Below are 13,079 nucleotides of genomic sequence, written 5' to 3'. Positions count from 1 at the left end.
CATAAGTAGATTCTGCCTTGACTAAAGCCATTACCAACTCTGTGTAAATGAAATGTTTCAGTTTCCACCAGGCTGATTTTGCTCTCCAAAATTAGTCAACATAAGATAATAGCCAAAACGTCATGATCATAGATAAAACCTTTTCTAATAAAGCTTTACTCATAAATTTACCAGCTGATTTGTTAGCACAATTAGGCATTTTAACTAACATAAAATTAATCTTCTTTGTTTTATGTGGTTCATATTTTTTAATATGTGGTTCATGTTGTTTCTGTTCTAAGAATACAGAAACAATATTGTTGGGCATCTGTTATCATCTCATTTAATTCTCACAGCTATTTGAGATAGATATTGCTGTCTGCATTTTACAAATGAGGAACCAAGGCTCAGAGAAGTTGTTAGTTGCCTAAGGTCACATAGCTAGTAAATGACAGGACCTGGTTATATCCTAATCTGACTTTAAAGACCATGCATGCTCTTTCTGGTATATCATACAACCTCCCTTATTCAGAAACATATTTTTTGTTAATCTGATTGTCAAAATATTTTTTCTAGATTCTAGTATACCAGAGAGACCATGTACTCAACCGGAATATGGCCAGCATTCTGTACTTAGTTGACTCTTTTTAGTGATTTTAAATAGATCACCCACCATCTTTCCTCTCTAGTTAGCTGCCAGGGAGAACATCCCTATAATCCATTCTTGGTATTCCCTAGTGCATCTTTTTTTATTATGGTGATGTGTTGTGAAATTAAAAGGGATATATTCAATTAGTTTCCTATTGTAAATTCCTATGGATTTTTCTTCCTATAGTCTGACCAAAAATAGATTTGCTATATATTTCATACAATTTTAAGATGTAGTGAGTAGACAAAGGCTTTGCGCTAAGACAATATTATGGCATTGCTTTTTTTGTTTGTTTCTTTTAACATTTTCTCCTGGAATTTATCAAAGGAAAGAATTTCCTGCTGCTAATGAATTGTCCATGTGGTTTCCCAGTTTGAGTTATTTCCGAATCCTGAGTCTTATGAAATAAATGAATAATTTATAAACCTTTTTCTTTCCTTTTTTTTTTTCATATCACCAGGTGACCGATATTCCAGAGTGGTATTTACTTCATCTGGAGGGGAGACATTATGGAATTTACCTGCAATTAAATCGATGTGCAATGTAGATAATTCCAGGGTATGTAAAATAAAACTAAAATCACCTTAGCATAAATAAGGTTGTATTATTGAAACTCCTTTTACTGCTGACCCTGGTGTCTGATCAGATGAAAGTACTTAAGAGGCTTACCTACTGAGGAGTAAACTCCAGCAGGCCAGCTTTGCATTCTCTCAGATCCCAGGATCAAAGTGTCCGTGTTTCCTTCTCTAACTTTAAAACATACCATCTTCCTTTTTCTTTCCCATTCATGGTCTCTGGCTGTTGATGGTGTTTTCTGTTATTTCACAGAATATTTCTTTTCAGTATAATATTTAAGACTGTTTTTCTTCTTTTGTTGTATTTTTGATTTCCTAACCTAGTTTCATCGGTCCCTATTTCCTGCCCTGAGGCAATTGTCGGCATCTTAATTGTGCAATGAAATGTCTGCCTCTCTGGCAATCACTGGGTCATTTGGGCCAGTGACCTCAAAGGGAAATTTAGGGAGCAGGCTGGGAAAGGGGACATCAAAGAGCATAAATACAGTATCTATGTAAATGGCCAGAGTAATCCAATCCAGACTGCCCTGAATGCTAAACACCTTGTTGCTTTGGGAGACACCAGAATGCAAGACGACAGGCGCTTTGTCTCTCAGTCTTCTCTAGAGCCAAAAACATGTCGGCCTCAGAAAATGTAGTGAGCTTCTGGGTTTGGAAGAGCTGTCAATTTCATATGTTCAGAGAGAGTTTCTCTAAATAGCAACTGCTATCTGATGTCACTAATGAACTTGTCCAAGCAAAGCAACTGGCATAAAAGGAACACTTTGTGTTCCCACATAACTCTAAAATGTAAAATAACTGGTTAGTTAAAAATCGAATCATGTGCCCTGCTGAGAGCTAGCCTGACAACCTGATGCAATCACCTGTTCTATCAACAGGGAAATGTCTTAATGAAATAGGCAGTAGAAAGGAAAGAAGAGATCACCCAAACCAGCAGTCTCATTGTGCTAATATGAGTACCTTCTAAGAAATACATATCTTAACCAGGTAACCTAGTTAGTTGGTCCCAGATCTCCCAGATTTACCCCATCCTTCATTCTAAGAGGCTGTACATTTTGAAAATGACTTTCCAATCGACTGAGGTATTGGGATTTTCTGTCAGTGCCATCTTCCTTTCACATAGACAAAACCACAAAAGATCTATAAACAGACCGAAGTTTCTTAATTGGTGATCAATCTTTGTGATATTTTCTTCTACAGCTATCAGTTCCTTATTTGAAGGCTATGAACCTATTTCTCCTTGTCATGCATTAGGATACTTCTTATACAGAAAGTTAACTCTAAAGTTGTAAATGTGTAGTGATATTTACTATGTGCAAGATTTTATGCTGGGTACTTGTACATCATTCACAATGGATCTATGACCTTGGAATTTATAATGTGTTTTACACGGATGATAAATTAAGCTTAGAGAAGCTAAGCCAGTCTGGTTACTTTATAATCACACCTTGGATGAGTGCAGTTCATTAACTTCTATCCCTTCTTGTCCTCATTCTTCTACCTTTGGTTGATCTTCAGACCTTCCCTTTCCTGAAGACTCTGAAGTGACTGAATTCACTCAGTTAATTAATAGCTGATATTTAGTGCGTATTTATCATGTGCCAGGAAGTGTTCTAAATACTTTAACACATTATTTCATTTAATCCCGATGGCAGTGTTATGAATTAAATACTAAATAGCCCATTTTTTAGTTGAGGAAAGTTCACATCTGTGGTCGGGCACTTCCAGGATTGGAACCCAGCCAAGTTGAACTCCAGAGTCTGCCTTTACCCACCCTGCTTTATGCTTCTAGTGAGGAAGATATCTCCCCCATTTTGTTTCCTTATACAGTGCCATTTCCCACAGAAATGAAGCTTAAAAAGTCACTGTGGTCCGGAATAAGTATCCTTTTTTTTCTTAAAGAATTTATTCTAGCAATTTATTCCATGAGTGCATGTTAGACTCTGAGACTCAAAAGCCAGTAAGCAATAGTATGCCATGATGGGTTTCATAAATAAAAGTAGTATATTATTTCATCTCTCTCTCTCTCTCTCTCTCTCTATATATATATATATGTATATGTATATATGTATATATTTGTATATATATATTTGTAACTACCTCAACATGATTTATGTAGATCGATGGATGATAAAAATCGTCATGTTGAGGTAGTTTACAGAAAAGCATATGCAAAGGACAGGATACATAAGTTGAATGAATTACATGAAGGAAAAACAATGGGAGGAAAATAATAAAGCTAAGATGAGATTTATAATAATGCACACCCCACAATCTTGTACATTTGCTCATGGGAGCTGCAAACTTATCTCTAACTTCCCAGCAGCCAGAGCAAAAAGAATTTCACAATCAGTAACAAAAGTCATAAAAATAGGGTAACAAATTTGTTTTTTAGAAGCCCAGCTTTTCCTCCTGCTAAGACAGGAGGAGACAGTTCCCCTATAGTCTTCATAAAAGAAGTGTGATGCTGTATACAAAATTGTTAACAGCATGCTTAGAAGAGATACAATATTAAAGTTCAGCTGATTTGCAAAACATAGGTAGGCTGGTAGCAAGAAAACATTATATAGCGAAAGCATTTCTGTAAGAGATCAAAGCAATGGAGTCTAAGTATGTGGCTTTCTAATGGTTTAGCTTGTTGCATTTGCATAATTTAGACTATCTAAAGAATAGATGTACTCTGCTTGTCTAAGTCTGTCTTTCTACCGAGTTGATGATAAGGATTGGACAGCTGTGAGTTTAAGTTTGTAATCCCTGGCAAGAACAGGACAACTACATGTTTTTAGTACATACTTTGTAAGTCACCAACTAAGAGCATTATCTATATGCTTTGGCAGTTAATTAGGAAGAGAGTAGTATTGTGGTCCATTATCTATATGCTTTGGCAGTTAATTAGGAAGAGAGTAGTATTGTGGTCCTCTTGTGAGAATTTGAAAACCAGACTCAAGACACATGTCAAAATGAATGGTTGGTATGGCCAATTATAAATCCATACCAACAAATGAATAAGTAGGTGATCAGAGCCCCAAAAGTCTACCTTAGAGAGTATGGTTATCATTTTAACTTGTTAAATACTATTTTTACCAATTATAAACACCTTTGTATTCTAGTCTCAAACTCTATGAACCTGTAATAAACCTTCCTCATAGAGATGATATATTCATCTGCTATCTTAAATAATAACTATTGGTTAACAGTTCGGCTTTCAGATTATTACTGTACCTTTTTTTAGTCTCCCAGTTCAAGACACTGTTAGGATTTTTATTTGTTACAGTGGTTTGAGCCGAGTTGTCCTAAGACTACTTGGCAGTTGTTCCTCTCCCCCAGCCCCCAGATCCTGGTTGTTATATGGAAGCACTTGATTATTAACAACTCTGAAGTTAAATGGGGCACAACCAAGTGATAGCAAGCAGAAGACCTTAATTGTTGGAGGGTTGACTCCAGAAAACGTCTGGTAATTAGTATAACATCCCAGTGAGACCAGATGTTTCAACTGTCGCCTGCCTGTGTTTACAGCACATTTAGTTCAAACTCTAGATTTTCTTTAAATTACATGCCATTTATACTCATAATTCAGACAGCATTGGTTTCCAAAGTGAAGTGCTTCTGTTTCTGATCCTGTTTTCTACCTCCTAACAGAAATGCTTGTTTTCTTACACACTTTCAAAAGGAGCTTCAGTTGATTCCCCTACTCTTCTTCATTGCCTCTTTCTACCCTTTGACATCCTAAAGGACACACTCGTGTCATTAGTAACCAGAAGTGAGTCTCTGTAATTTTGACTGCTGGAAACCATTTACTTGTTCTGTAGTCTTTGTACAATGTAGAAGTTGGAGCTCTGAGGACTCAGCTTGTAAAGGGATTTGAAATTTGGTGTCAGAGACTGTTTACTAGGGTGACTTTTGTGAAGAGCTGGAAAACCCCTGAAGCTTAGAAGATTCCAGAAACATGTTTTCCTATTCTTGTTTTAAAGAGGGCTACAGAGCCCTTGCTTTTTCTTTTCTCCCTAGGCTCCCCTTAAATGTTTAATACATAGGGAGCTTTGTTACGCAGGGAGGAGGGTCCAGCAATCAATTGAACCTGGTATTAAGGGCTTAATTTTCCTCCCTTTTGTTCTTTTCTCAGCTTCTTAAAATATCTTCAACTTAGCCAATAGTTTTAAAAGTTAAGGTATCATTTAAAACTCTCTGCTGGTTTCTTCTTTTTCTCTCTTCTCTTCCTTTACCCTCTATTTTAAGTCAACTCCACCCCTGCCACTATCTAACTAGGGAAGTGCACAAAGACATGTTATAACCACATAAGCACAATGGTTCCCCTAAGCACCCATCTTGTGAATAACTAGAATTAGAAGGGCTATATTCCTCATGAGAGTTATAAGAAGTTGCTTCCACTAACTCCATTTTTATTTTTATAAACTTCAAAGATTTTGAAATTATTCATATGAATCCCTCTTCCAAAAATATGGCAAAAACATATCTGTTCTGTGTGAAGACATGCCTGCTTTCCAGTCTCTTCAAGCCCCATAATATAATACATGCTTCTGTGTTTCTATATCTCAGTCACATGTGACTAAGGTAGTGCCATTGTCACATCACACTTCCAGACTTGGGTACTTGCTCTGTAGGTCACCATAAGCCCTTACATATAATACCATACTTCTCGCTTTGAATTACAGTTATTTATGTTTGTGTCTGATTTCCCTGCCACACCGTGAACCATTTGAGAGGAAGGACAACTGTGTCTTACTCATCTTGTGTAGATGCTCAGTAAATTTGCTTTTGAATGGATGAATAGATCAAGAACATATGACCGTACTCCCTAAAAGTATAGACAATTCCTTGAACTCCATTCCTTTAAATTCAGTGCTGGCATCCAACTCAGGGTAGAGAAAACCAGTCATGATGTCTTTTCTCTGTCCTTGTTTCTTACCCCGTATGCGTTCTCGAAAACTGGTTTCCCAAAGGTTGAACATCAATCAGTACCATCTTTCAATTGGAGAATTGGCTCCCCAGTGACTTACTAGCACTTGTTTTTAATAGCAGCCATCAAAATAGTATTTAGTCTGTGTTTATAATGTCTAACTTCTTAATCTTTGGTCAACTACACACATCTAAAAATGTGCTATTATTTGAAAAGATTATTCAAGGACAGAATTCTATGCTTTCTCTCCCAGTTTTACTTGGCAACTCCATGTCCTTTATCTTTGACATTTGATTATTTCAGCATCTACAGGTCATTTTCCTTCTAGCTGATAATGGATTTTCACAATGGATACAGTTCATTTTCTTCCATCTGAAAACTGTCAGACATTGGGGTTGCATTACCTTTCATTCAGTTCATCAAGCTGACCCTAGTGGTTTGTATGTTACTTCTTTGTAAGGTAAAACTGGTAATCTGCCATGAAAACCAGTGAGATGCCATTCCAGGGTTTCCTGTTGTTAGGTGGTTCATTTTTCCCTAAGTTAGCATATGTGAATGTTTTTACCTGGAAACAGTCAAGTATGAATTATCCTAGTTTATGGGACATCTACGATTGTTCCTCAGAAATGAGCTTTAAAATGAAGCCTTTGTTAAAGTAAATATTATTTTAGTACATTTGAACAATAACCTTTTGGGTTCATTTTTCACAATAGCGTTATCTTTAGAAAAACAAACAACTTTTTATTATGTAAATCCTCCAGCATATACAAAAGTAGATAAATAGTGTAATGGACTGTCGAAATAGGTCACCCAACTTCCACAGTTCTCAACACGTGGCTAGTCCTGTTTCATCTACACCCCACCCCCACAGGATTAATCCCAGGAAAGTATCCTGGTAAACAGAGTTCAGGGATCATAGGTAACTTGGTTCTTGGGTAAGTCCAAGTTCTAAAGAGGTGATTCATGCCAGCTGCTGCTCTACTTTGAGAAGACATTTCAATATATGATTGATAAAGCCTAGTTTAATCAAGGTAAAGAGTGTTTTTAATCCTACTAGAAAAAAAAAATACTCACTTCCTCTTTGAACTTTGGAGTTTCTTGCCTGTAACAGCCTTTGGTAAATAGAGATGAGGGAAACTGATAGGACCAGGTCATCTTTAGTTCTAGTTCTCCTAAAGAGAACTCTCTGGTCAGGCTCAGGAGAAGAGGAATATTTCTTATTCTCACCTCAGAGAAGAGGGGCTACTCATCTAATTTACAGAATGGAATGGTACAGACTTTACCATAATCTAGCAAACCAGTGATGGAACAATTTTTCAATTTTTTATAACAATAGCCGTAAGATGGAAAGCCTTCTCCTGGAACAGTGTTTTAAATGAAATACTTTCCACACCAAATCCAGAATTATCATACTTGCTAATATGCAGCAGGCCCTCATTTACCAAAAGAGAAAGTTCTCCAAAAAAGGATTTTTGCCAATTTGAATAAACTTTATGGAAGAAATAATTAAATTCTTCAGCATTTATTTTACTGTATATACCAATTTAAAAATCAGATATAAATCATATTTTAATCTAGAAACATTGCCCTTTTCTACTCATACTTCAGGAAACAATTTTATTCTAGACTTTTATGCTTCTTTTTTGGAGATGGAGTCTCACTCTGTTGCCTAGGCTGGAGTGCGGTGGCACAATCCCAGCTCACTGCAACTTCCGCCTCCTGGCTTCAAGCGATTCTTCTGCGTCAGCCTCCCATGTAGCTGGCATTACAGGCATGCGCCCACCACGCCCAGCTAATTTTGTATATTTAGTAGAGACGAGGTTTCACCATGTTCGCCAGGCTGATCTCGAACTCCCGACCTCAGGTGATCCACCCGCCTCGGTCTCCCAAAGTGCTGGGATTATAGGCGTGAGCCACCGTGCCTGGCCGATGCTTCTTGACATCAGCACTTTTGATATTACTGGGGTCACTTTTTGATTCACCAAGCAGTTTTTGTCTTAATCTGTTTGGGCTTCTGTGGCAAAATACCTCCGACTGGGTAATTTATAAACAACAAAAATTTATTTCTTATAGTTCTAGAGGCTGAGAAGTTCAAGATCAAGGAATTAGCAGATTTAGTCTGGTGAGGACCTGTTCCTCATAGATGGGGCGTTCTATGTGTCCTCATGGACTCTTATAAAAGCACTACTCCCATTCATGAGGGCTCCTCCCTTGTAATTTAGTCACCTCCAAAAAAGCCACACCCCCTAACACACTGGGGATTAGGTTTCAACTTGAATTTGGGAGAAGCACAAACATTCAGGCCAAAGCAGTTCTCTAGGGAATATCATCTTTGCTTCTAACTGTTGATTGAAATATAGTACTTTAGTCACCAACAATTTCATGCTGATAACCAGAATTTCAGGCAAAACCACAAATTTGTATCAATTGTACAGTTGTTTTCTTCATCCTATACAGGTACATACCTAAGCTGCACAACCTGTCCACTTCATTGCTTTTTAAAGTGACTTTTAAAAGTCTTGTTGACTAAGTAGGTGTTAATTTGATCTCCTTTTGTAAACAAAACTAGCATTGGTTGAAGTTGTTTCACACTTGCATGTCATCCCCAAACAGTAGTTTTTAATTCAAAATAAAGTAACCTAAAGGGCATCCTGTAACATGAAGCCATTTAGGGGGAAATTTCACCCTGTTTTCAAACTGATTCCTAATTTAAGAGGATAATGATTTAGCTTTTGTAACTTTCCCTGTCCCTCAAGGTCACCTTAGTGCAGACCTTTCCAGTTGTGAACGATTGTGAACCAATTTAAACTGTAGTCCTTCTGCTTGTCTCTATCTCTGCAGATCAGATCTCACCCCCAGTTTGGTGATCTCTGCCAGAGGACCACTGCTGCCTCCTGCTGCCCCAGCTGGACACTGGGAAACTACATCGCCATTCTGAACAATAGATCGTCCTGTCAGAAGATAGTCGAGCGAGACGTCTCTCATACCTTGAAGCTGCTTCGGACTTGTGCCAAACACTACCAAAATGGCACTCTCGGGCCAGACTGCTGGGACATGGCAGCCAGAAGAAAGGACCAGCTCAAGTGCACCAATGTGCCACGCAAATGTACCAAGTACAATGCCGTGTACCAGATCCTCCATTACTTGGTGGACAAAGACTTTATGACTCCAAAGACGGCTGACTATGCCACGCCAGCTTTAAAATACAGCATGCTCTTCTCTCCCACAGAGAAAGGGGAGAGCATGATGAACATTTACTTGGACAACTTTGAAAACTGGAACTCTTCTGACGGCGTGACTACCATCACCGGGATTGAGTTTGGTATCAAACACAGTTTGTTTCAGGATTATCTTCTAATGGATACTGTGTATCCTGCCATAGCCATTGTGATTGTCCTTTTAGTCATGTGTGTCTACACCAAGTCCATGTTTATCACTCTGATGACAATGTTTGCAATAATCAGTTCTTTGATTGTTTCCTATTTTCTCTATCGTGTAGTATTTCACTTCGAATTTTTTCCTTTTATGAACCTCACTGCCCTTATTATTTTGGTTGGAATTGGAGCAGATGATGCTTTTGTCCTGTGTGATGTTTGGAACTACACAAAATTTGATAAGCCTCATGCTGAAACCTCAGAAACTGTAAGCATCACCTTGCAGCACGCTGCCCTCTCCATGTTCGTCACCAGTTTTACCACTGCTGCTGCCTTTTATGCTAACTATGTTAGCAACATTACAGCAATCCGATGCTTTGGAGTTTATGCAGGGACAGCTATTTTGGTGAATTATGTTTTGATGGTCACATGGCTTCCAGCAGTTGTTGTGCTGCATGAACGGTATCTTCTTAATATATTCACTTGCTTCAAAAAGCCCCAGCCCCAAATATATGATAACAAAAGCTGCTGGACAGTGGCTTGCCAGAAGTGCCACAAAGTACTCTTTGCCATTTCAGAAGCATCTCGAATTTTTTTTGAAAAAGTATTGCCATGCATCGTCATTAAGTTTCGCTACCTTTGGCTGTTTGGGTTCCTTGCCTTAACTGTAGGTGGGGCCTACATTGTATGTATAAATCCAAAGATGAAACTGCCGTCACTGGAGTTATCCGAGTTCCAGGTGTTCAGGTCGTCTCATCCTTTTGAGCGTTATGATGCTGAATACAAAAAGCTTTTCATGTTTGAACGTGTTCACCATGGTGAGGAGCTCCACATGCCCATCACAGTAATCTGGGGCGTGTCCCCAGAAGACAATGGCAATCCACTAAATCCCAAGAGTAAAGGGAAGTTGACGTTAGATAGCAGTTTTAACATCGCCAGCCCAGCTTCCCAGGCATGGATTTTGCACTTCTGTCAAAAACTGAGAAACCAAACGTTCTTTTACCAGACTGATGAACAGGACTTCACCAGCTGCTTCATTGAGACGTTCAAACAGTGGATGGAGAACCAGGACTGTGATGAGCCTGCCCTGTACCCATGCTGCAGCCACTGGAGCTTCCCCTACAAGCAAGAGATTTTTGAACTGTGCATCAAGAGAGCTATCATGGAGCTGGAAAGGAGTACAGGGTACCATTTGGATAGCAAAACCCCAGGGCCGAGGTTTGATATTAATGATACTATCAGGGCAGTGGTGTTAGAGTTCCAGAGTACCTACCTCTTCACACTGGCTTATGAAAAGATGCATCAGTTTTATAAAGAGGTGGACTCATGGATATCCAATGAGCTGAGTTCGGCCCCTGAAGGCCTCAGCAATGGTTGGTTTGTCAGCAATCTGGAGTTCTATGACCTCCAGGATAGCCTCTCCGATGGCACCCTCATTGCCATGGGGCTTTCAGTTGCTGTTGCATTTAGTGTGATGCTGCTGACAACTTGGAACATCATCATAAGCCTTTATGCCATCATTTCAATTGCTGGAACGATATTTGTCACTGTTGGTTCTCTCGTCCTGCTGGGTTGGGAGCTAAATGTGTTGGAATCTGTCACCATTTCCGTTGCCGTTGGCTTGTCTGTAGACTTTGCCGTCCATTATGGGGTTGCCTACCGCTTGGCTCCAGATCCCGACCGAGAAGGCAAGGTGATCTTCTCTCTGAGTCGCATGGGCTCTGCGATTGCCATGGCTGCCCTGACCACCTTCGTGGCAGGGGCCATGATGATGCCCTCCACAGTTCTAGCGTACACCCAGCTGGGCACCTTCATGATGCTCATCATGTGTATCAGCTGGGCTTTCGCCACCTTCTTTTTCCAGTGCATGTGCCGGTGCCTTGGACCACAGGGGACCTGTGGTCAGATTCCCTTACCTAAAAAACTACAGTGCAGTGCCTTTTCCCATGCCTTGTCTACAAGTCCTAGTGACAAGGGACAAAGCAAAACACATACCGTAAATGCTTATTTAGATCCCAGGGGCCCCAAATCTGAACTGGAGCATGAGTTTTATGAATTAGAACCTCTGGCTTCCCACAGCTGCACTGCCTCTGAGAAGACCACTTATGAAGAGACCCACATCTGCTCTGAATTTTTCAACAGCCAAGCAAAGAATTTAGGGATGCCTGTGCATGCAGCTTACAACAGTGAACTCAGCAAAAGCACTAAAAATGACACTAGCTCTGCCTTGTTACAGCCCTCTCTTGAACAGCACACCATGTGTCACTTCTTCTCTCTGAATCAGAGATGTGGCTGCCCAAATGCCTACAAACGCTTGAAATACGGCCCGCACTCTTGCCAGCAGATGGGGGACTGCGTGTGCCACCAGTGCACTCCTACCGCTAGCAGCTTTGTCCAGATCCAAAACGGCGTGGCACCTCTGAAGGCCACACACCAAGCTGCCGAGGGCTTTGTGCACCCCATCACACACATCCACCACTGTCCCTGCCTGCAGGGCAGAGTAAAGCCAGCTGGAATGCAGAATTCTCTGCCTAGGAATTGTTTCCTCCAGCCAGTGCAGCACATTCAGGCCCAAGAAAAAACTGGCCACACCAATGTACACAGTCTTCAGAGGAGCATAGAAGAGCATCTTCCAAAGATGGCAGAGCCATCATCATTTGTCTGCAGAAGCACTGGATCATTTCTCAAAACGTGTTGCGACCCCGAGAATAAACAAAGGGAACTCTGTAAAAATAGAGACATGAGCAATATGGAGAGCAGTGGAGGGACTGAAAACAAGGCAGGAGGGAAAGTGGAGCTGAGCTTGTCACAGATGGATGCAAGTGTGAACTCAGAACATTTCAATCAGAATGAACCAAAAATCATATTTAATCATTTAATGGGGGAGGCTGGTTGTAGGTCCTGCCCAAATAATTCACAAAGCTGTGGCGGAATTGTGCGAGTGAAGTGCAATTCTGTGGACTGTCAAATGCCAAACATGGAAGCCAATGTGCCTGCTGTATTAATACACTCGGAACTTTCTGGTGAAAGTTTGTTAATAAAAACACTATAATAAATACAGCATTCAATTCAGAACCAGAGTGCCACCCAGGCTCAGTTCCGCCTCCCGGGTTCATGCCATTCTTTTAACATGGAAGTAAAATCCAGAAGCTTAGAAAAGAAGCCCAAAAATACAGCAACAAGTGTGTTTTGAGCATTAAACATGGAAGTTATAGAATATTTTTAACATATAGAATATTTTTATATTCCATAGGAACAATAAACTTACAAATCTGCTGAGTGTGTTAGGTTATTAGATTGGATGATTGGCTAATTGTTGTTTTTTGCATTTATGCCCAGCTTGAAATATAGAAATATATAAATATTTATATATTTATATCTCTTTCTACACTCCCACTGCAGTGAACTGGAGGTTTAAAGTTTGAATTAAAGTTTCTGTTCTCCTGGGCCATCATATTCACCTGGTATCCTCATTCTAGTGTATTTTGTGGGCAGTGATCAGGACTTCCGATCGCTCAACACGAATACTAGGAATTGCTCTAATTTTAATTGAGCCACTTCATTTGGGATCCAAAAACTAAACA

General features: G+C 39.7%; 1 protein-coding gene across 14 annotated transcripts in view; it reads left to right on the top strand.

Moving 5' to 3' along the window:
• Window positions 1-12,570, top strand: part of DISP1 (dispatched RND transporter family member 1) — a 198,829-nt gene extending 186,259 nt beyond the window's left edge. For all 14 annotated transcript variants that reach the window (XM_050780097.1, XM_050780078.1, XM_050780089.1 and 11 more), the window contains 2 exons: window positions 1,089-1,186; window positions 8,963-12,570. In XM_050780097.1, the coding sequence (XP_050636054.1) occupies window positions 1,089-1,186; window positions 8,963-12,547 (3,683 nt within the window). In that variant the 3' untranslated portion in view covers window positions 12,548-12,570. The remainder of the gene's footprint in view (window positions 1-1,088; window positions 1,187-8,962) is intronic.
• Window positions 12,571-13,079: the final 509 nt, after the last annotated feature.

The sequence above is a fragment of the Macaca thibetana genome, chromosome 1, assembly GCF_024542745.1.
Source record: "Macaca thibetana thibetana isolate TM-01 chromosome 1, ASM2454274v1, whole genome shotgun sequence".
Lineage (NCBI taxonomy): Eukaryota > Metazoa > Chordata > Mammalia > Primates > Cercopithecidae > Macaca > Macaca thibetana.
This window is presented reverse-complemented; position numbering and strand designations above follow the sequence as displayed.